This window comes from Festucalex cinctus, chromosome 12 (genome assembly GCF_051991245.1).
Source record: "Festucalex cinctus isolate MCC-2025b chromosome 12, RoL_Fcin_1.0, whole genome shotgun sequence".
NCBI classification, from domain to species: domain Eukaryota; kingdom Metazoa; phylum Chordata; class Actinopteri; order Syngnathiformes; family Syngnathidae; genus Festucalex; species Festucalex cinctus.
In genome coordinates this window covers 22,127,504-22,151,793 of record NC_135422.1, presented here as the reverse complement: position 1 = coordinate 22,151,793, position 24,290 = coordinate 22,127,504, and the positions used below count along the sequence as shown (strand labels likewise).

Here is a 24,290-nt window from a genome sequence, read left to right as displayed (position 1 = left end):
CGCATATATCTTGCATCTAATAACGCAACAAATATGCAGCGCAGTAATGCAGCGCGTCAGAATTTCACGTTTTCCGCTATTTCCGGGTTTCGAACGCGCACAGCCCTTGTCATTTTTGTCCAATGGAAGCACGGATCGTCACGTGGGTCGACGTGATTACGTAATATAGTCCACTTGTAAAAAGCACAGTGTGAATATGAACCGCACCAACTAAAAAACATAAAGTCCGCGTTTGGTCCGGACCAAACAAGCGGACTAAAGGACTTTTCTGGTCTGAATACACCCTAAAGATTCTTGACATCACATAGCTCATGACATCACATAGCTTAAAACCAGTTTAAACTAGTGCTGTATATTATTATTGTACGAGTTGTTAGGTTATGTCACGCTGTCTAGGGGAACATTTCTGTTACTCTACCACCACAATATGTTTTCTAATTTACAGATATCCCCTCTGTTGATGATTATGTGAAGCATATCAGAACTGTAATAAAACAGTAATAGTTGAGTTTATGTTTTATGAGTTCAACATTCTTTCTGCTAAGCTACACACATCAAGCTCTTGACCGAGATTGTTGATTTACAAAAGGAGGCGTTTCTTATTGCTGCGGGGAAAGTGTCTTGCCACTGTGAGATTCCCCCCCCCCCCCAGTTCCCTTTTCTTCACCGCTCAGCACTACACAGGCCAGGCCAAGATCAATTAACACTAAGGTACCAACTCTGTATCTACTTTCAACTACAACTTCAGTTTGGTATCTGAACAAATTCCATCCTATTTTGGCATTTGAGCATTGGTCGGCAGTGATGGTCAACAGCATGGACATGGAAGAGGAGAAGCGGCATTACTGCGTCCGTAGCAAGCATGTACTCATCATTTGTGCTACAGTGGTACTCTGCTCTTTGGCAGTGGGTCTTGGGGTGGGCCTCTCTAGGTCTGACACATCCACAACGACTACACAGTCTACACCAGCCCCCACAGCAGAACCTACACAGACCCCTCAACCTGGTAGGGGTCCCTGCAAGTCTACCGATGACAGCAGTGGCGATTGGAAGAATTTTCGTCTGCCCGACTACGTAAAACCGGTCCATTATGACTTGTTACTGGAACCAGACCTTGACGATGATACCTACTCGGGCACTGTGGATATCCAAGTTGAAGTCAGCAAGCCCACCCGCCATCTGTGGCTCCATATCAGAGAGACGTTTGTCAGCGACATGCCCAGGCTGAAGTGGCTGGACAAGCACGGAGAGCAGAAGCACGTGTCAGTAAAGAGTTGCTTTGAATATAAGCCACAGGAGTATGTGGTGGTGGAGGCTACGGAGGAGCTACCTGTCACTGGCCCTGGGGAAGTGTATGTACTCAGTTTGGATTTCCAAGGGTGGCTGAATGGCTCCCTGGTGGGATTTTACAGAGTCACTTACACAGAAGCAGGAATTACCAAGTAAGTCCAAAGACTTCCTTCCAGACCAGTGTAATCAGTTTGCTATCATAGAGAACAATGTGAATCAAATATGTTTATTGTGGAGGATTTGGAGAATTTTCCATTTAAAAAGTTATCAAAACGATTATTGAAGTCATATAAAAAAAAATAGTCATTTAACACCTAATTCTTGAGTTACAAAAAAGATATTTTATAAATGGTAACATGCCATATATTCATTGAAGGTTGGACATTTACGGAGCATTTCTCGTGTTGACGGCTTACAAACAAGGTCAAAATCAAAATTCGCAAAACCGCAGCCATCCGCCTTGTCCAGCTCTCATTCCATACTAAAGACTTGTGGGCTGTTAGTCGATTTTCTGGTCGACTGATGGTCGGATGATGTAAACAGAACCTCCATTCATTCATTTTGCGAATTTTTATTTTGACCACTGCTTATTTTTTGGGGGGGTAAGTCTTCAATGCGAGAAATGCAAGACGTACATCTTTGTTACATGCACATTCAGCACCACAAATGTCTGCGATTTAATGATTTTTATATATATATATATATATATATATATATATATATATATATATATATATATATATATATATATATATATATATATATATATGTATATATATATATATATATACATACATACACTAGGGGTGTGAATTGCCTAGTTCCTGACGATTCGATTCGTATCACGATTCATAGGTCACGATTTGATTCGATACTGATTAATCTCGATACGAATTTATAAGTCGATTGTTGCGATTTTTTTTAAATTCAAATTTACACAATACGAATCAGTAAACTTGTACAGTGTAAGATTTGTATCAAAATGTATTATTCATTTATCTGAAACTTGAGTCTTATATAGGTTGTAATGTGTTTCATGTTTGAACAGCATTGAAATAAAATATTAAGGCTTAATACTCCATTAATATAACATTCTTTCATGCTTAAGGTATGAACCCTAAAACGCATTTTTCCATAAAAAATGAATGTTTAAAAATCGATTCGGCCGCCTATTGAATCGATTCGAGAATAATGCGATATAATATCGCGATATATTGCCGAATCGAGTTTTTTAACACCCCTAATATATACACATACACGTAAATTTTTTTAACTGCTCACTGGTCACAACGGTCGCGGGTGAAATATTTTCTATTGATGACTGTTTTCTGTTTTCACTGGGTTTCATGAATGAAAGGATAATCAAAGGTGGAAGTTAAAGCATTCATATGAAACTCACAATGCATTAAGTTATTGAGGATTGCAAGACAGAAATTAGAACCAAAATAAAAAATACAGTCGTTAAAAGTTCATATATCAACTGAAATAAAGAATGCAAAAAATAAGTTAGGCTCAGCTACACACACTGTAACATGGTTACATGGAGGAAATTGCTGTATCTGAACTACTTTTGTCTTCATTCTGTCAGAAAGATTGCTGCGACTGATCACGAGCCAACAGATGCCCGGAAATCGTTTCCTTGCTTTGATGAACCTAACAAAAAGGCCACCTATAAAATCTCCATCATTCATCACATAAACTATCATGTTTTGTCCAACATGCCACATGAGGTATGTATTATAGTTGCAACATCTGAAAAGAATATTATTTTTTTTTATGCTAGAGCATACAGAAGTCTTTGCTACAGCCTCTGACCTAAAGAGGTCACTTAAAGCAATGGTAGTTATTACAAAAAACGGCCAGCAGGTGGGAGCAGAGTATAAAAGCTCAACCAGGGCAACTATTTTTTTTTTTGCTATATTCTGTTTTATTTTTTTTTTATTTTTTTTTATTTTTTTTTTCTTAAGAGCTCAGAATTGTTCATTCGGTAGTCTTACCGATTCAACGTCTTGTCATCATTGCTCTTTTTTTTTTTTTTTTTTTTTTTTGTGTGTGTATGTGTGCGTGCGTTTGCGTGCGTGCGTGCGTGCGTTTGCGTGCGTGCGCGTGCGTGCGCGTGCGTGCGCGTGCGTGTGTGCAAATACGTAGACATTTATACTCATTCATTCACCTAAAACCTTATAAATATCCCATTACCCTTCGCCTTAACCAGGTACTTCAGAATCTTGCCAGAGTCGTGAGGTTTAAATGGTCAGGAGACCAGAGAAAAGGTCAGAAAAAAGAGAAATAAAGAGAAAAGAAAGGTAAATCAAAGTGAAATCCAGCACCGACCAAACACTTCCTGCCTTCCCCATGATTACAAAATCAAAGTCTTACGCCAACCCCGGAAGCCTCCAAATTCCAGCAAATTTGGCGAGATCTCAAGAGACCAGAGGAAAAACTAGAGAGAGGAAGGAGGGAAGGATCGATAAGGCAGAGTGAGATCCATAGAAGCCAGTACATCCAATCCATCAAAGTGAAGTCCAGCACCAACAAGACCCCTCCTACGTGGTTACAAAACCAGAGTCTTATGCCAACCCCAGAAACCTCATACTTCTAATAAATTAAGATCTCAAGTGACCAGAGGAAAAACTAAAGAGAGGAAGGAGGGAAGGATAGATAAAGCAAAGTGAGAACCACAGACACCAGCACCAACTGATTCAAGGGGCTGTGGGAGGGAGAGGCGACTTCTGTTGGGTTTCAGTAGATGCTGGTGCGACGGATCTGGCATGCATAAGGACCACCACCAAAGAAAGAAGCCGTCAACCGCGGTCCAGCAAAGCGAGCACCCCCCCCCCCCCGAAATCCCCAGGCCGCGGCAGCACCAAGGCCACCCCCAAGCCACCCGAGCGGACACCGGTCGGCGAGCCGACCCAGACGCCCGGAACACCCCCGCCCCAGCCCCGGCCCACACCCCCGAGCCCAAGGCCGCAGAACGAGGCCCAGCGGGCCCCCACAGCGCCCCACCGGTCCCCAGCCCCCATCCCCCCACGACCCCCCCGCACCCCACCCAAACCCGCCACCCAACACGACCCAGGCCCCACCACCCCCGACCCCCAAACCCCCGAACACACCCCGACCCCCAACACCCAACCCCCCACCCACCCATACCTCCACCCCCCCAAACAAGCCGCCCATGGTGGCCGCAAACCCCCCCCGCGAACCCGGCCCCCCGCGAGCCCCCCCGGAAACCGGCACCGGGCAGCAGCGCAGAGAGGGAAGATGTGCTCACCCCACCTCCAGCCGCGCGAGAGTAGCACAGCGGCGGGAGGGGGGAAGCAGAGGAGGAAGCGCCAGGGGAGAAGGCGGAACACCAGAACACCGAGCCCGGTGGGGAGAGGCCCTGGTCGTCACGCCAGAGTACTAGTGACACCTAACCCTGTTACTGAGTCCGCCAGCTCGCCGACTGGCGAGCTCTACCCTTACACCGTGAATGTGGCCCCACCCAGTGTATATACAAGTGTGTGCGTGTGGTGCATTAAAATTGGGAGCAGGTGAGTCGGAGCAGAGGGACACACCCGTATCCCCCCCAAAGAAATGAATATGTATATGTGTGGTGCATTAAAAAAGGGAATGGAGGGACAAAGTGGTGGGGCAGGGACACAATGGGGGGGACCACAGCGCTGCCAGGCACTGCAGTCCATCCCCTCTGATGGCTCCCCGCCCCAACTCAACCCTCCCCTTGGACGTGAAGTGCATTAAAATTGGAGGGGAGTTGAAGGGTGAAGACGGTGTTTCCACCCTTCCCCACCCCACCAAGAAATGTGTTGTGTGCCCTATGTGTATATTTACAAAGTGTATAGTGCAAAGCTAGTGAAGTGAGTAAGGGGAGCGACCAGCGGGGCCTCACCCAACCCGGCGGGTGTAGGTGGCACGCCCGCCCCCCAGCACCCCCCCCCCCCCCCCCACCACCACCCGCCCCCCACCTCATCCACCCGGCACCACAATGGGCGGACAGCCAGCGCAGCAGGGCTACCGGACAGCCCACCGGCCACCGGAGCCCGCCCGGGGCGCCAGGAGTTCTACCGGAGTGGGGCAGGCCTCAAACCCCCGCCCGGCCCCCGGAACCCGACGCCCGGGCCGGGGAGGGAGCCCCAGGCCCAGGGAGAGGGAGGGGGAGGGGCCGCAGGGCAGACAGGGAAGGGGGGGGGGGGGGAGCGGGGAGAAGACGACAAGAAGGCGAAAGGGCGGCTGCAGGGCAGGGGGGGGGGGGGGGAGGAGGAGGGAGGGCGACAAGGGAAAAGGGACCGGGAGGCAGAGGAGGATGGGCGGGAGGAGGTTTTTGCTATATTCTAATGCGGCGGCACGGTAGCCGAGTGGTTAGCACGTCCGCTTCCCAGTTCTGAGGTCTCTGGTTCGAGTCCAGGCTCGGACCTTCCTGGGTGGAGTTTGCATGTTCTCCCCGTGCCCGCGTGGGTCTTCTCCGGGTACTCCGGTCTCCTCCCACATTCCAAAGACATGCATGGCAGGTTAATTGGGCGCTCCGAATTGTCCCTAGGTGTGCGTGTGAGTGTGGATGGTTGTTTGTCTCTGTGTGCCCTGCGATTGGTTGGCAACCAGTCTAGGGTGTCCCCCGCCTACTGCCCAGAGCCAGCTGAGATAGGCGCCAGCAGCCCCCGCAACCCTTGTGAGGAATAAGCGGTCAAGAAAATGGATGGATGGATATTCTAATGCAAATTTAAAAAATACTTTGATGAGAAGAGACTCTAATCTTTCTTTTGGTAGGTTCCATTTTAGAGTAATAGAACACAATATTCTGTGGGCCTTGCAAAATCAGTGAAATTCCAGTAAAACAGCAGAAAGCTGTTTGGAAAATGGCTGGGAGTGGATGAGTTAAATAGTATTATATAGCAATAGCAATCTTTCTTCTCCACATACTTGACTCAATTCTCTCTCTCTCTCTCTCTCTCTCTCTCTCTCTCTCTCTCTCTCTCTCTCTCTCTCTCTCTCTCTCTCTCTCTCTCACTCTGTCAAGGTGATAGGGGTACACAGCAGGGTCTTACAAAGAGCATTTGGGGTTTCAGTCCCTTTGGACAGTGCTTGGGAAACCATCTGGCATCTCTCCAGTCACATATCCCAATTCCATATTGCTTGCATGTACTTCTATTACTCGAGCATGCAATCGATAATAGTAACAAGAGGAAATGTTAAACTATGTCACAGTCCGCTGGGGAAAAAAAAGACAAGAATGACAACTGTGAATACTAGCGGAAAGGAATGAATCTTTTGCCTCTCTTTTGTGGGGCAGGGGGATGTACTTAACTTTGCAGAATGAATGACATGCACATTAGCCTCATTAGTCGTTTCCACTGTCTGTTCAGAGTGTCACTGAAGTTCTGCCTGGCGTGAAAAATAGGACCTCATTCCAAAAGTCTGTTCCAATGAGTACCTATTTGGTATGTTTTGCTGTGCACCAGTTCGATCATGTGGAAAGAATATCTGCCCGAGGAATTCCAGTGAGTTTAGCACCACAACTTCCTATTATTGTTACTGCTTTGCTGTTGCATCAAAATACATTTTCTCTTTCTTTCTAGTTGAGAATCTACACCCAGCCAAGCCAGATATCAACTGCAGAATATGCAGCAAACACAACCAAGGTCATATTTGATTACTTTGAGGAATACTTCAACATGAACTACTCCATCCCCAAACTGGGTAATATTTACTCCTCTTTTATTCATCAGTCCCTGTTTTTAAACAGTTAATAAAACATACTGTGCAATTATTACATGTGGTATGTGTATGTGATTCATAGACAAGATAGCCATCCCCGACTTTGGCACCGGTGCAATGGAAAACTGGGGACTCATCACCTACAGGGAGACCAACTTGCTGTATGATGAGAACCAATCATCCTCTTATAATAAGCAGAGAGTTGCCAGTGTTATTGCTCATGAGCTGGTGCATCAGGTAATGGTTCTTATTCTTTTTTTCTTTTCTTTTTTTTTACAGCAAGACATTTAAATGATAGAAAAGTACACAGTAAATTCTGTATAATGAATTTGACTATTTCGAGTGGGACCAAATAGACAGGCTAATATTTACACTTGGAAGAGAGTAAAATAAAGAATTGAAAAATAAAAATAAAATCACTCAAGGGTTGAGGAACGAACTCATGACCTTCAGCTTCGGAGATTGCCACACTACTACCTGAGTTATGCCCCCTCCTCCATCCATCCATCCATCCATTTACTACCGCTTATCTGAGGTCGGGTCGCAGGGCCAGCAGCTTTAGGAAGGAAACCCAGACCTCCCTCTCCCCAGCAACTTCAAACAGCTCCTCCGGCGGGATCCCAGGCAGGCTGAGAGACATAGTCTCTCCAGCGTGTCCTGGGTCGACCCCGGGGCCTCCCGCCGGTGGGTCATGCCCGGAACACCTCCCCAGGGAGGCGTCCAGGAGGCATCCGAACCAGATGCTTGAGCCACCTCAGCTGGCTCCTCTCAATGCGGAGAAGCAGCGGCTCGACTCTGAGTCTCTCCCGGATGACCGAGCTTCTCATCCTATCTCTAAGGGAGAGCCCGGACATCCTGCGGAGGAAACTCATTTCGGCCTCTTGTATACGGGATCTTGTTCTTTCGGTCACGACCCACAGCTCGTGACCATAGGTGAGGGTTGGAACGTAGATCGACCGGTAAATTGAGAGCTTTGCCTTTTGGCTCAGCTCTTTCTTCACCACGACGGACCGATACAGAGTCCGCATCACTGCAGACGCTGCACCGATCTGCCTGTCGATCTCCCGCTCCATCCTGCCCTCACTCGTGAACAAGACACCAAGATACTTGAACTCCTCCACTTGGGGCAGGATCTCATCCCCGACCCGGAGAGGACACGCCACCCTTTTCCGACTGAGGACCATGGTCTCGGATTTGGAGGTACTGATCTTCATCCCAACCGCTTCATACCCGGCTGTGAACCGCTCCTGTGAGAGTTGGAGATCCCGGTTTGATGATAATTTTTGGTCTCTTGGAGTTAGGAAGATTCCAGCTGACATGGCTTAGGGAGTAGCTTGGCTGTCTCTCAAGCAGAAGGTCGTGAGTTTGTTCCTCAACCCTTGAGTGATTTTTATTTATTTTTTAATTCTTTATTTTAGTCTCTTCCAACTGCAAATATTACTCTAATACAGAGTATTTGGTCCCACTTGAAATAGAATCAAATTTACTCTACAGAATTTACTGTGTAAGAAGGACTGATCAACTAAAAAAAAAAAAAAAATCAACATATTTCATTACATAGGCAAGAAAATGTATTTTATTTAGGTGGGTTATGTTAGTATAAATACATGCAAGCATGTATTTTATGTTTGAACCTCTTCTTTCTTTAAGATGCTTCTCCACAAATGAATGGAAAATTTTGATCTGGCTAGTTAAGTATCATTTGGTAATGTGACTCTTCTTATCGTTGTAGTTACACAAGATTGAACAGATTTGTGACAGACAATTGCAGTACAAACTCTTTATTGTCATTGAATATTTACTGAGCAAGATAGTGAATGCTCCTGTCATCATTATGGTAAAATGAGGAAACGGTGTTAAAGCGCTTTGAGTACCTAAGGTAGAAAAGCGCTATACAAGTGAAAGCTCATACTCTAATTCCCAGATAACAACTACTACTGTATAAGGTTGAACGTAGGAAGCATTGAAGCAGTGATTATAATTTTTTGAACTGCTCAAAAGTTAAGTGAAGAAGGTATCTTGGTGGGTCGTTTCATTTGTAATAAAACATACGAATGATTGTCTTTTATGACACAACACAGCCCTTTTAAAGACAAACAATAAACCTTCACCCTGTGCAGTGCTATGTTGTAAAATCAAGCTTGAATGCTGATGACAGTCATATGTTCATGCACAAGCTTTTATCACCTGAGTTTTGGTAATGCCATTGATTACATATCATCGACTACAATGGATTTAAGGTAGTGGTGAAACGGATCATTGATCCGGTTCGGATCCGCAGATTGGTTGGTGGGAGGGGGGGAAAGTGCGCACTCACTCGAAAGCAACTTGATCACTCCACATTCACAATAATAGCGGCAGAGGAAGTTGAAAACCCTTGTGGACCATCTAAGTCGCATGTATGGGAGCATTTTGGCAGTTCGGGGTGAAATTAGTCCTCAAAATTGTCATGACTCGGGTCATGCAGGAGTAATGTTGGAGTCTTGTCTCATGTCATGACTGTGTTTTGTTTGCGGCAAATGTCTGATAGTTGACTTTATTTAAACTACTGATTTGTTTGAGGAAAATGTCTAATGTTTGGTTTTCTTTGAACTAATGCAATCGGGATGTCAAGACTCTTTAACCTCTCTATATGGTTAGGACCAGTCAGCAGCGAATCAGATCAATCCATGTCAGTCCTGTTTCAACGACCTATCAGGGTTACCCACATGTCTAGCTTCAACCAATGAGATCGAGTCACTGTCTATTTAAGATGTTTGATAAATGTGTGTTTTGCCGGATTATAAACTCTGTTTCTGTGCTTCTCTGCAGCCCAAAGGGGCTTGGCATCTCAATAATTCTCTTCTCTTTTCGTTTAGTCAAGTTATGTGAATAAACAGTTAAAACCTTATTTGTGTCTGCACTTTGGGACCCAACCCTTCAGCGCATAATAAAAATAATGACACAGGATTTTTTTTTCTTCCTCTTCTCCCGACACCGGCATTTTAGATGTCAAGGAAGCTGGAAACTTATTCAACACGCCACCCACGCTAAGGCTAAATTCAAAATAAAGCGTTCCAAATAATACATTGACGTGAATTCAAAATTGCAAATACCCATATGTGGGCTTCTAACTTTAAAGTCGGCCTTCTGGCGATGTGACTGCTAGCTTGACTTCCCTTTTTACATTTCATCTTACATTACCGAAGTTTTGATTGAAATTACATATTATCTACCAGTATCATATTGCCATCACGAATCTATATTTAATTGGTGACTTAGGACAATAAAAAACCGCTAGTTAGTTACGCCGTTATTGTTTGGTAGGACTAGGGTTGTCAACCGTCCTTTGAAATACGGAATTGTCCCGTTAAATATGGGAAATACTATAAGTACGCATTCCATATTGAATTGTCAAGGGCTGCACTCTGTCCCGTAATAACATGAGAGTACACACATGCTTGCAACACATTGCTTAGCAGCCAGTGGTTATCAACCTCAGGGAGCCCTATCTAGCCCGTTTTCCATGTCTCCCTCAACCAGCACAGGTGATTCAAGTGATCAGCTAATCAGCAAGAATCTGGAAAAGCTGATAACGATCCTCACCTGTTTTGGCTGAGGGAGACATGGAAAACAAGCTGGATAGGGGTCTCCGAGAACCGAGGTTGAGAACCAGTGGCTTAGCAGACATCAAGTCCGAGTATAAAGTGTTGTGATTATTCTGTGAAAATTGTCAATGGGAATGTTCTATTCCTACAGAATTAACATGATGTTGATGTCAACTAAAACTTGCATTGGTATGCAAACAGGTCAGCATCACAGTCACGTTTGCCTTCAAATTTACAATCAAAGGCTAATCTTATGACCCACCGCACATGACAAAGAAAAAAGTACCTGCTATAAAGTGATCAAAGCATGTCCTTGGATGTTTTGATGGTGTAAAGAGTTCATCGCTAAGAATGATTACTTATCTGCCGTAGAGTGATTAGAGCAACCGTAAACCATTGTTTTCACCATTGTTGTGAACACAAAACGGATTTAGCGACTATTTTGCCTCTCTTATCAAACTCACACAATTGTGCGACTTAACATGGAAGCCTTCGCACATGGCATGCAAACGTTACACGGGAAGGGTCTATTCAACATTCTGGTTAACTCAAAGAGGTTTCAAACAATATACAGTTAGCTCACGCCATATTTCATTCAGGAATTATCACCACTTGCAGAATACAAACTGCATTTTGTTTTATCCATCCATCTATCCATCTATTTACTACCGCTTATCATGGGTCGGGTGGCGGGGGCAGCAGCTTTAGGTGGGAAGCCATGACTTCCCTCTTCTTAGCCAGACTCCTTTAACCAGCTCGTCCAGAGGGATCCCAAGGCATTTCCAGGCCACCCAAGAGACATAGTCTCTCCAGCGTGTCCTGGGTCGTCCCCGAGACCTCCCACCGGTGGCACATGTCCGGAACACCTCTCCAGGGTGGCGTCCAGGAGGCATCTGAACCAGATGCCCGTGCTACTTAAACTGGCTTCTCTCCACGCGAAGGGGTAGCAGCTCGACTCTGAGTCCCTCCCAGATGCCCGAGCTTCTCACCCTCTCTCTAGGGGTGAGCCCGGACACACTGCGGAGGAAACTCATTTCGGCCGCTTATATCCGGGATCTTGTTCTTTCGGTCACGACCCACAGCTTTTAAGCGCTAATAGTAAGGGTAGGAACGTAGATCGACTGGTAAATCGACAGCTTCACCTTTTGGCTCAGCTCCTTCTTCACCACAACGGACCCATACAGAGTCTGCATCACTCCAGACACTGCACCGATCCTACTGTCGATCCCCTGCTCCCTCGTGCCCTCACTTGAGAACAAGACCCCCAATGATCCTAGGAGCTACGTTGTCTGGGGTTTCATGCCCCAGGTAGGGTCACCCATGGCAAACAGGTCCTAGGTGAGGGGCCAGACAAAGCACGGCTCAAAGACCCCTTATGACGAGTACAATAAATGGACAAACGTTTCCCTTGCCCGGATGCGGGTCACCAGGGCGCCCCTCTGGAGCCAGGGCTTGTTGGCGAGCGCCTGGTGGCCGGGCCTAAACCCATGGGGCCCGGCTGGGCACAGCCTGAAGAGGCAACGTGGGTCCCCCTTCCTATGGGCTCACCGCCTATAGGAGGGGCCAAAGGGGTCGGGTGCACAGCAAGCTGGGTGGCAGCCAAAGGCGGGTACCTTGGCGGTCCCGATCCCCAGCTTCAGAAGCTAGCATTTTGTTTTATGTTGTCCTTTTTCTTTTACATATGGATGAAATAATAATGAATGAAATTTTAAAGGACTTAATAATATTTATACCTGAGATTGAGCTTTCGCCAAGGAAAAGTAAAAAAGGACAGATTTATCCAAAATTCTGAAAAAAAAAAAAAAAAAAAAAAAAAAAATCAGAAATATTTTTTTTCTCCATTTTTTTGACCACAGCCCAATTTATACTCTTTTTCATTGTATTTGAGAAAATAAGTCCTGGTTGGCAGAGCATTTCCTCCTACTTGTTTTTCAACTAAATTTTTAATTATTCTTTCTGGAGTTCGAAAAGAGAAACTTATGGCAAAATTACAACAACACTCTTTTACTGCATCATATAAAGTTGAAATAATGATTAGGCTTTTCTGGTTTTCATCCAAAAATTATATAAATCAGTTACTTACAATTCATTTGATGAGGACCAGAAAATTAAGCATATGCCGCACATTTTAGAAACACTTGATTGGTTCCCTGTGTGTTTCAACAATTCATTATAAGATTATTTTTTAATTATAAAGCCCTTCATGGTCTTGGAACCTTTTAATTTATCTTATTTTACCATGTCATGCATCTCAGCCGCTCTCCTTTTAGTAATACCCAGGGTAAGAATTAAGTTCCACAACGAGGCATCGTACTAAGTCTATGGCCGTCCTCTTCTGTTTGTTGGGTTACAGACCTTGGAGGTTTGAATGGTTATTGGTATATTTGGTCCAAATACTTTTGATTCCCTGCAAATCAAGGTGCTCTGCGTAAAATGACTGTAATTCATTATTTTATATGCTGTATGTTTGTGAAACCACTTAAATGCAGTCACATGTTGAATGTTTCATCTCAAATTCATTGTTGAACCACTGTCCAAGTACTTGTATTTCAGTCAAATTTGTGCCTTCTTGATAATACAACACAAATTTGGAAAAATGTCTTATTGCAGTGGTTTGGGAATATTGTGACTATGGATTGGTGGGACGATCTCTGGCTCAATGAAGGCTTTGCCAGCTTCTTTGAGTACATCGGTGTGACGAAAGCAGAGCCCAGCTGGGGCATGGTAATGAATTTTGCACAGAAAAATAGGCCACTTTTAAAGACCTCAATGCACTAATTTCTGTCTACTTCATTGGGTGTACAGCGGGACATAATGATCATCAGTGATGTGCTTCCTGTCATGGTGGATGACGCCCTGCTGTCGTCCCACCCAATTATTGTGACCGTTTCGTCCCCTGCAGAAATCACCTCTGTGTTCGATTCCATTTCATACAGCAAGGTTTGACCATGACTAAAATGTTCCCTTACATCATTGCCAATTGATTTAAGATTTTGAATCCAGTTGAGGAACTACATTCTCTTTTTTTTTTTTTTTTTCCAGGGAGCATCAATTCTCAGGATGCTTGAAGACTGGATGGGTAAAGACATATTCAGAGATGGCTGTCAGGTACGTAAACTTTTGTCAGCAACCATAATTTTAATACAAAACTTTTCTCAATTGTATTTGAGTAAAACGCATGGTTCTCCAATGTTTAATCTGACTGATTAAAGCCTTCCTCTTTATTTTTGCAGAAATATTTAAAAGACTACTACTTCAAGAACGCTAAAACCAGCAACTTTTGGGCTTCTTTGGCAAATGTGCGTTTAGTCTATATCTGTTGCTTGATTAAGGTTATATGGACTCTGTGTTCTGATCATTAAACAATAGACATTTTCCTCTGGGTAGGTTAGTGGGTTGCCGGTTGGAGAGGTAATGGACACATGGACCAAACAGATGGGTTATCCAGTGGTGGACTTGACTGTCACAGAGTCAAATGCCAAATTGAACCAACATCGGTTTCTCCTGGATCCTAATGCTGATGCCAGCAAACCTCCTTCACCCCTTGGGTAAGAAATACAAGACTGACACTCAACTTTGATTGACCAATTTCTATACAACATATAGATTCATACATAGAAAGAAAGCCAGATTTAACTTTGCCACAAAATCTACCAAAACCGGATGAAAACTAAGGTCGACTTGAATCAGACTAACAGGGAGCGGAAGAAAGAAAAAAGAAAAGCACAGATTAATAGTACAGATGAATAAAATGATGCACAAGATTCTATCAAAGCCCTGGCAAAGAATATCCATGGAAACTCTGAATTTAGTGATATCTATAACCTCCTGACATCAAGTGGTTATAGACCGCAAATGCTTTTCATCCAATTATTAAAAGGTATGGTTTAATTCACATTCAAGTCACATATCCAAACAACCAAGTCCCTGAAAATTGGCTTATTCTACGTAAAATTTGTCTGATTTTGAATGATAAATTCCATTTGAAGATTGATAATCAGCCAGTATTACCATTACATTACTTTATCTTTTACATTTTTGCCCATTTCCCCCCCCAGTTACAAGTGGACTATACCAATCAAGTGGCACTCTGTGAAGAGCAATAAGAACATGTCAGCCATGTTTGACAAGAGTATCACAGGTAGGATACTCTGCTTGAGTTATCATCATTGCTGTGTGTGGGGACAGGGCTTGCACAGTATATCATGGACTGAGCATACATTAATAGAAGGGTTGACAGAGACAGATGCCAGAAAGATCGAGTACAGAGCTGTGGAGCCTTATCTGCTGAATGCGGAAGTAGCCCTATTCCTATATGCCTGCCCTATTCAAAATGGTTGCTACTCTTATCCTGCCTTGGCCGTATATAGCCTATGTGAAAATGTGTGACCTGATGGTCTTAACTGGTTTCTTCTGGATAAGTGTGCCAGAGTGCAGATAGATGGATAGAAAGGTGCCAAGCGACACAACGACCTAGCTCAAGTCACCTATCTAGTCATTAAGAGGCCTAATCTGATTTATATCTCCACCTGTTGAACTAGCCTAATGGTCAGTCCATCCCACCCCGATCATCTACACAAAAATCCTACATGTGTTGTGTGCTGAAGGTTAGATCCCAAGGCGCAGACACAAATAAGGTTTGAACTATTTATTCACATCGAGAGGCAGAAACTCAGAGACGCAGTACACAGGACAGGTGGACAATAATCCGGCAAAACACCCACAATTCTCAAACTCTTAAGTAGACAGTCAATCAATCTAATTGGTTGTGGCTAGACATGTGAGTACTAGTACTGACATGGAATTCTCTGATTGGCTGTTAATTACAGATTGTTCCCGACAACAACAAACATCATATAGCATAAAAGATCCTTGACAAACATCATAGAGCCGAAAACCAGTTGAAACTAGGTGGTTATATCACGGTTACATCAGTCACAGACACTTGACCTCCCAACTTAACAGGTCATGAACTCAAACTGAAGCCAGACATGACTGTGCGTGCTGTCCGCTACAAAAGGCAATATTGCTTGTTTATGCTTTTACAGCAAAATATTTTGCGTGATGTTGTACTTGAATCACCCAGCATTGTCACCTCTCCTGTATTTGTCTCACTGATCTGGATATATTACTGGATAGCCGATAGCCCATACACACCCATGCAAGCCGTTGACGCAACAGGGCAGCCATCTCACTCCTCCCGTCTCGCGAGCAGATTGTTTAAACTACTTTCAAGACCCCTTTTATTTTGTTGCTCAGTTGCTAGACCCCTGTTGTTTCTACTAAGTACTGTCTCGAATGTTCTCTAATTTTGATACTGTAAAGGATCGTATGCCGAGAAACGTTTCTTGGGAGGAGTAATATGGTGACCTCCTGACTTCAAAACCAGCTATTCAGATCAGTGGTTCGTCGTCGTCGCTGATTCTTCTTCTACGCTTTCCATAAACTGCCTGCGGCTGCGCTACGGCCCCACTCCAGACTTGGCATATATATTACAGTCATTAAACATCCTCAGCATCTTCTTTTGGATACTCACATGTCTTGAAACGTTTCTGTCTGTACAAGATTTGTTTGAGGAACGAAGCCGGCATTGCTTCTGCATGAAGAGGGCCTTAATTTCATACTTAGCATGCAACGTTCGAGCATTGAAATGAATCAAAGAAAAGCCATTCAAAGGGACTAAGTTCATAGTCAAAAGGTTCACTATGCATTGATATGCTGTTGTAGAAACTAAAAGTATTTGTGGAACTAGGGGGAAAAAAAAACAACAATTCTTCAATTCCACTAAACAATTCCTTCTAGGAATTTTTGAGCTCTCATTTGATGTGAAATCTTATTTCTTATTTGTTATGCATCAAGCCTGTCCCCCTTAATGAGTGCACCCCCCAACCCCAATTCTGTAATTTGGTAACTAAATCAAATTATAAATATTAATGTAATGAAATTAATCCACAGATTTGACTCCAATTGGAAGGCAAAAATCCATACAGCATTTTCCAGGTTTATCAAACCTTTCTTGTTGGTGAATTTACAAACGTATATCTCGAGGTTTCACAGTGGATGACGTGGGGTGATCTTTGGTCACATGGTTCACCTTCACAGGCGTGATGAGGTCAATTACTTCCATTTCAAAATACAGATTTTGGTGCACATTTCAGGCCATAACATCTTTTTCTTATATCATAATGGATGAATTTGGTTAGTCAATTTATTTTCCAAATCGCAAAATTGAAAATCAGTACCCGGGAGTACAATGTGGACTCAGGTTGATCAGGCCTGTTAGCCCATTGAATCCTAAATGCTGAAAGGGCTTTCAGTTTTTCTTCATACAAACCTTATTTAGCTATTTTTTTTAAACTAAATGAACTATATCTTACTTGATAAAGGTTCAAAGATAGCGGTCATACCATCATGTCATCATTGTTTTTATATTTTACTCTTATAATGCGCTCCCCAGGGTGTTCTGGCGCACCGAACTACCAAGTCCCTGGTGCATCACCAATTTGGTCACAAAAAGTAGATGAGATTTTTACTGAGACTCAGTAAAACCGAGTGCATATATTGTTTTTGTCCTGCCCCAAACAACGCCTGAATGGTCCGACCTAAAAAAAAAAGATTGGCTGCAAACGTATCAGCGGGAGCGGTACAAGATGTATTCTCCGGCGTTTGTGAACTCACAAATACCGCGAGAATTCAGCTTGCTCGCAAGAGATAAGTAGATTATACCACACAATGTTAATAGTCCAAGGAGCAGTTCTAATTCACTGTAGCGTTTGCTATTTCACAAAAAGGAACTCTTTTATTAGAAGGTGTCATTCATCCCTGCTGATTAATGGTCTCTCTAGTGTCAAGGGTTGAGTGAAAGCAAAACAAATTTTTCCACACAGTTGTCCCATGGTTCACTTATCACAGATTCACTATATCACAGATTTGTATTTGGGTCCAAAATTCCTATGTTACGGGATTTATTTTGGGATGTACCGCGCTATCACGGATTTTTCAGAGGTTATTACCCCCACCCTCTAAGCCCAACCCTCCCAGATTTACTGTATTCTTTATTTATGCTGATATTTTTCTTATTTACAAAAGTTAACAAGTGCTTAGTCAAGTCAAGTCATCGTTATTTATATGCTTAGAAGGGTGGGAACTGTGTGGTGTCTTCATTATGGCTCAGTAGAAGTGTAACTCGCCCCCACCCCCCCAAAAAAAACTTTTTTTTGTTGTTGTTTTTGTTTTTCACGTCCTCTACTTCGCGGGTGGTCATGGAACGTAACACCCGCGAAAAGTGGGAACACTACTTATTGATTTTAGTATAAAACAGCTTTTTTGGTCAGCCATTTGTCAGGGTCACAAAGTAAGGTAAGGCCATTGTCATGGAGACCACGTCGTACCTGGTCAGGGGTCAAAGGCTGATTAAAGGAGAGTCCCAGTTTTTGCGATCTTCACTAGACAAAATTGAGTGGCTGGAGATCAGTGTTTAATGCAGTGTTAATAGTATCAGTGTAGACAACAATAAATTTTGGGCAGCACAGTTTAAACTTAACCCCACTTGGTCGATCTAAAGTCAATTTTTTGTTTTCACTCATCACGTATTTCAGAGCACATTCTAAGGGACTACTCACCTTCAGAGGACGGCCTGCTGAAGATCAACAATGATCATATAGGATTCTACCGAGTCAACCATGATGATCAGATGTGGAATGAGATTAGCCAACAGCTTGAAAACAACCACTTGGTAAACTTCATACATATTTCCACAACCATATATGTACTATATATATTGCTGGCATTGGGCCAAAACCATGTACTAAAGTTTCTGTGTTTCTTTGGCTGTTCCTGAGATTTATACGTCAGATGATCCATAATACACCGGGGAATATAATTTCACAGCTACAAGGCGTTTTTCCACCAACAAGCCCAGGAACTTTGAGTTTTGGGTAAAGGGAGCTCTTGATTGTAAAAGTTAAGCAGGGAATTTAGAATTGTGTTTCCACAGTGTCTTCTGGTTCTCTGTAATTTATTCAAATGAGTTTGATTGAGTCCAGCCGATGTAAAAACAACGCCCCCAATTTGACCAATCAGCCATGGTCATTGCAGCCCGCCCCCTCAAAGTTCCTGCCTGGCTCAGCAAGACCCCGCTGCCGAGATAGTACTTGGAGGCCACTTGGGGAATTTAATTTCCCTGGTAATTGTTGTTGGTGGAAAAAACGCCCTAACTGAATTTTACCAAGGTAAACTGAAAACTTCTCCAAAAGTTCCGGCGGTGGAAAAAAAACTCTATTGTTCCATGGTAGTTTTCTTCTTTTTTTTCATTTTGCAACCACAAAGGATCATATTTTAAGATCATTTAACTTCCGTCCCTGATCTCTCCTTCTATGGTCATTTACATTTTTTTAACATCAATAAAATACCCTTAATAAACTAAACTGTAACATCAACTTTTCACTGTAAGTGCTTATCAAGCCCTTCACCGATCGAAGCTTCATGGCCAGCTGACATTAAACCCACATAACTTCCACCAATTTGGGTTTTCCCTCCCACACCATGTGATGAATAACATAATAGTAATTTGAGGTGAATATTTAGCAACGAAGAAATATACCTTCAGGTCTCGAGCTTCACAAGTGCTTAAGCAAGACTTGTAAACAACATACAGTATATGCTAACATATATGCTAACAGTTGACGCATTTAGTCATCATTTACATCGCTAAACTTTATACAACATGAATAGCATCACTAGTGTTTTCCAAAAACATGTATACCTACTTGCAAACGTAGACGCTGCGCCTTTCTCACATGATATTTTGTGTTTTTTGTCATAGAATGACCATGGATATGAACAGCTGACTGTTGTTACCAACACTGCATTTCGACGTCTGCGAGTGGCTGAATAACATCACGTGATTTTTAGCGTTGCGTGCTATTGGTTCAACTGCCATAGTAATCTGCAGCATTTGCCTGCACGTTTAATGACATTTACAACTTGATTTTGGGAAAATGTACAATTACTAGTGCCAACAAACAAATCTATTTCAGAAAAAAATAAACTTCAAAACATGAACGATCTAGGTCTTCCCTCACCAGGGATCATTGATCTCAAAAACTAAAGCAAATACATGGCAGACACCGCCTAGAACGCAGCCTTAGTGTTCCCACCACCCTCAAAGTTGTTTAGTGTAAATAAAAACGATACAGACCCCCTCAGGCCATGACAAAGATTCCATTCATCTAGCTCTAAGTCAATGTTTCATCGGCGGAGTTATGAAAATATTATTGAAGGTTTAAGTGTCAATATAATGTTTCAGACTGTGTGCCAGACAGTAGACCTGGATCTTCTAGGAGCCGAGCTGCCAAATCATGAGCGGACAAACTCAGTGTCAGGATGGTTATCGTTTAAATGAGCCCCACTGTTACAAAATGTGTTTTGTGTGGCGGAAATCCCGAACAGCTCGCACACAGACACATTTTCTTCAACAGGAAGATAACGAAAGATTTACTTTAAGCTCAAAATCCAATGATTTGCATACAGGTACTGAGCTGATTGGTTAACACGAGGGAAACGGCTGATGAGAACAGGTGGAAGCAGAAACCTAACAAGCACGACAAGACCACGGAACACAATAAAACAAGAAATACATGAACTAAAACTCAGCAAAAACAAAGATCGTAACACATTTCCTCTCTTATAACAGGAGTTTGATGCAGCTGATCGCACAAGCTACATTGACGATGTGTTTGCCCTAGCAAGGTAAAGTATTGACAAATTTACATTGCAAACACCATATTAATGATATGTGTATAGTAAAATCTTAATTTGAACCCATTGTTCAGGGCCGACATAATAGATTATGGCCATGCCTTCAACCTTACCATGTATCTAAAAAATGAGGACCAGTACATTGTATGGGAGCGTGTTGCCGCCTCTATTGCCTATGTTCGGGACATGCTGTCAGGCAATGCTGTTCTCTATCCAAGGTTTCAGGTGGGTAAAGAATGTTTTTTGCATAATAGGCCATTTTCTTATAACTATAATTATGTGAGTCAAAGTTTCTTGATTTGTAACATAATTTCTTAAGATTACATTTTTGTTTGTAGACAAGTGTTCCGTCGTTTTCCGCTGAGGTTAGGTTCCAAAAGAATACCCGCAATTAATGAAAGCCGCAAAGTAGTTAGCATTATGTTTTATCAAACACACACTCACACACACAATACGGAACTAAACAGAACGGAGCCAATGCTCCCGAATGTCGGGCCATTCTCCAGACTGCCCAAATGCATTGTCAATGAATACTGGATTGGTGAATGAATAGACAAACTTATGGTGAATCCATCATATGTATGAATTGTGGCAAAAAATGATCGGACGAACTTCTGGCTAAATTGCACAAGAAAGGATAGCAGAACAAACATACAACACAAGAGGTATAGGGGCTGGCTACAAAACAAACAAATGAACAAACAAACAGCCAAACCAACTAGTCGGTCTGACCACCAGCATAACTGTGGCCACTAATGACCACAGCTGGTCATGCACCTGAAGCCAATTCAGCAATCAGCTCCTCCCTTGCCCTGATTGGACCGAGTCGGGGAAAAGGTCCACCAATCAGGGAGGAGCACTCAAACAACATAAATCCCATAAATCTGTCCCCTCCCCTGTTACTTCAGGTGTGAGATAGTTGATGAAGAGGTCCTCTTCATCAATTATCTCCTCCCTCTCAGCAATATTTTCCATAAATTCAACATTCAATTTCATTGCTATGCTGATGATACCCAAATTTATCTCTCCACCAAACCCTCTTCCACTCTACCACCAAACCCTCTTCCACTCTACCACCCACATCCCTTACAGCACAGGTCTCAAACTTCAGTCCTCGAGGGCCCGCAGTCCTGCATGTTTTGGAGGTTTCCCTCCTCAAACACACCTGATTCATCAGCAAGCTCTGCAGGAACCGGATAATGATCCTCATTTATATGATTCAGCTGTGTTTGAGGAGAGAAACCTCAAAAACATGCAGGACTGCGGCCCTTAAGGACTGGAGTTTGAGACCTGTGCCTTACAGACTGTATCTCTGAAATAAAAACTTGGTTCAGTCAAAATTTCCTGCAGTAAAACAGTAACAACACTGAATTCTTACTCATCTGCACTAAAACCACCCTCTCTAAAACAGCTTTTCCACTATGACAACACCTGTTCTTTTTTAATTTCTTTTTTTAAACATGACGGTTTTGTTTTGGCAAACTCAAAATGAGTTACCGGTTGTCTTTGAAGCAGAGCTATCAATAAAATTCAGCTTCATGGTGCTCTACACAATGTTTCAATGTATGTTAGACTTATTGTAGGACTTAAAAGTATATTTGTATTCAAGTTAATTTGGCAAACAATTATCGGCTTACATATCGGTTATCGACATCAGCACTTTCTAAATTATTGGTTTATCAGTATCGGTTGAAAATAGCATTATCGTGCATCCCTAAAAATGACCCAGCAATGTTTACTGATATGGACAGCATCTACTATACGTATAACAGCATCGACAAATCAAATACTGATACTGTAAAGCAGGTGTAAATAGTTATACCCATTACCGTCCTTAATTGCTCATCTGTTTTTATCTTTTCCTTCCCCCAGAAACTGTTCCGTGATCATGTAAAAGCAATTTCATCTGAACTCGGATGGAATGATAGCGGAACACAAATACAGAGGTTTGTCAAGCTCAATACATGAATATGTTGTAAAAAGTCAATAAATCATAAGTAACATGACTACTAACTACAGTTTATGATGGTGTCAAGTTATTGTCGGACATTTCTGTCAGGTTATTGCGGGAGACTGTGCTCGGCATTGCTTGCCAAATGGGAGATCAAGCTACATTGGATGAAGCGTCACATCTTTTTGACCAGTGGATTGATGGAAGTCTGAGGTTTGTAACATTGTAGAAACCTTCTTTAAACTAATAAAGTTGTAGCGATATGTCTTTTAAGAGCAACCCTCTGCCAGTGAGTCGATAAACAAATAAAATAATTTTATTTTCCAGCGATGTAGCAGTGAACCTGAGGTTGCTCGTCTATCGTTATGGCATGAAGAACTCAGGCACTGAAGCAAAGTGGAACATCATGTTTGAGAGGTACCAAAAAACCTTCTTGGCTCAGGAGAAGGACAAGTTGCTGTATGGGCTGGCATCCATGCAGGATGTAACACTTCTTTGGAGGTATTTGAAATATCATGTTTGGCTCATCAAAAAAAACAAAAAAAAACAACAACAACAACAACAAAAAAACAAACAAACAAAAAAAAACGACTCAACAAAATCTTGTGGTTTGTGGCAGTATATTTGAATAACTGTAAATTCCGATACAAATTTACTTTATGATTGGCTTCAAGGCAATCTATCACGTTACGTTGAATGAAATGAACATACACATGATCTTTGTTTTTATTTTCCAAATATGGGAGGAAGTACAATACTGGAGATAGAGTAAACTAAGATTAGACTAATAATCGCTTATGATTAGTGTGTACATAAAAACAGATGTTTAAAAAAAACTAAAAACCTCTTTTGATAAACAGGCTCCTCGAAGCCTCCAAAGATACGAATGTGGTGAGGAGCCAGGATCTGTTCACTCTGGTGAGATATGTCTCTTACAACCCACTGGGTCAGAGCATGGCCTGGGACTGGACCACACTCAACTGGGAATACCTGGTTGACAGGTCAGTGCTACACTACTGGCATGTATCAAAATCTGTCCGTCCGTCCATCCATCTTAGACTGCTTATTCTCATCAGGATCATGAGTGATTTGAGGTGAATTTAATTCAACTTCCTTGATTGACTACGGGGAAAAAAAATGAACAAGAAACAAAAAGCAAATTGTCATTTTATGGTGGTATTATCCTTGTATATATTGCTTGCTGATAGCGTGAATGTACCATAAAATATTTTATTAATTTTAGATGCTGATAATACTTGGAGCCAGTTATGCGATTTGATGAATATATTACAAATGTTTGTACAATAGTTTTAAGACTTAAATTTATTTTAATCAACAAAATAAATATCACCAGCGATCTGCTTTTGGAGCGTGAATGAAGGCTTGAGACAGTCAGTCCAAGACCCGCTTATAAATTGGGATGCGGCTGTGTTCAGGATTAAACAATCACATTGAAACTAATGTTGAATGGCAATACGCACAGACCTCTCAAAAGTATTTCATATGCTTCAAATTTTAACATGCAAAAATTAATCATTGTGGGAATGCTGAAGCATTCGTTAATGTTAAATATCAACTTTTCCCCATTCATTTTCAATGGGATAGACATTGAAGTATTTATTATGCCAATGTCAGACTACACGATTTTTTTGTCTTACACGACAGTTGCGCTGTCACATTACCCGACAAATTCTCTCTGTGTCGTTGACGGGGCGTGTAGTCACACTACACGTCTGAACGCGACAAGACACCAGCCGATCATCGCGTGTTGTCTTGCTAAGAGAGACGCGTCGGCCACTGTTTGTCGGGGAGGTGGGACCAATGAATGTAGCACGCATGAATGGAGCATGCATGGAACAAGTGATGTGAGCGCATTGCTTGCGCTCCCTGCGCCGCAATAATGTTTAAAATATGATTTAGTAGCCAACACTGTATTTTAATTTATTTAGGCCTATATGCGCCGGGTAATATAGCTGATTTTGTTTATTAAT

The 24,290-nt window shown here is 42.6% G+C and overlaps 1 protein-coding gene across 1 annotated transcript in view; it reads left to right on the top strand.

Moving 5' to 3' along the window:
• The first annotated feature begins 804 nt into the window (after positions 1-804).
• Positions 805-24,290, top strand: part of enpep (glutamyl aminopeptidase) — a 33,405-nt gene continuing 9,919 nt past the window's right edge. Inside the window, exons 1-18 of the mRNA XM_077539075.1 lie at positions 805-1,442; positions 2,879-3,020; positions 6,651-6,785; positions 6,864-6,984; positions 7,085-7,239; positions 13,200-13,313; positions 13,395-13,529; positions 13,632-13,697; positions 13,823-13,888; positions 13,977-14,137; positions 14,648-14,730; positions 18,188-18,324; positions 20,284-20,339; positions 20,423-20,573; positions 22,221-22,294; positions 22,408-22,512; positions 22,627-22,800; positions 23,160-23,300. Of these exons, the coding sequence (XP_077395201.1) occupies positions 805-1,442; positions 2,879-3,020; positions 6,651-6,785; positions 6,864-6,984; positions 7,085-7,239; positions 13,200-13,313; positions 13,395-13,529; positions 13,632-13,697; positions 13,823-13,888; positions 13,977-14,137; positions 14,648-14,730; positions 18,188-18,324; positions 20,284-20,339; positions 20,423-20,573; positions 22,221-22,294; positions 22,408-22,512; positions 22,627-22,800; positions 23,160-23,300 (2,654 nt within the window). The remainder of the gene's footprint in view (positions 1,443-2,878; positions 3,021-6,650; positions 6,786-6,863; positions 6,985-7,084; positions 7,240-13,199; positions 13,314-13,394; positions 13,530-13,631; positions 13,698-13,822; positions 13,889-13,976; positions 14,138-14,647; positions 14,731-18,187; positions 18,325-20,283; positions 20,340-20,422; positions 20,574-22,220; positions 22,295-22,407; positions 22,513-22,626; positions 22,801-23,159; positions 23,301-24,290) is intronic.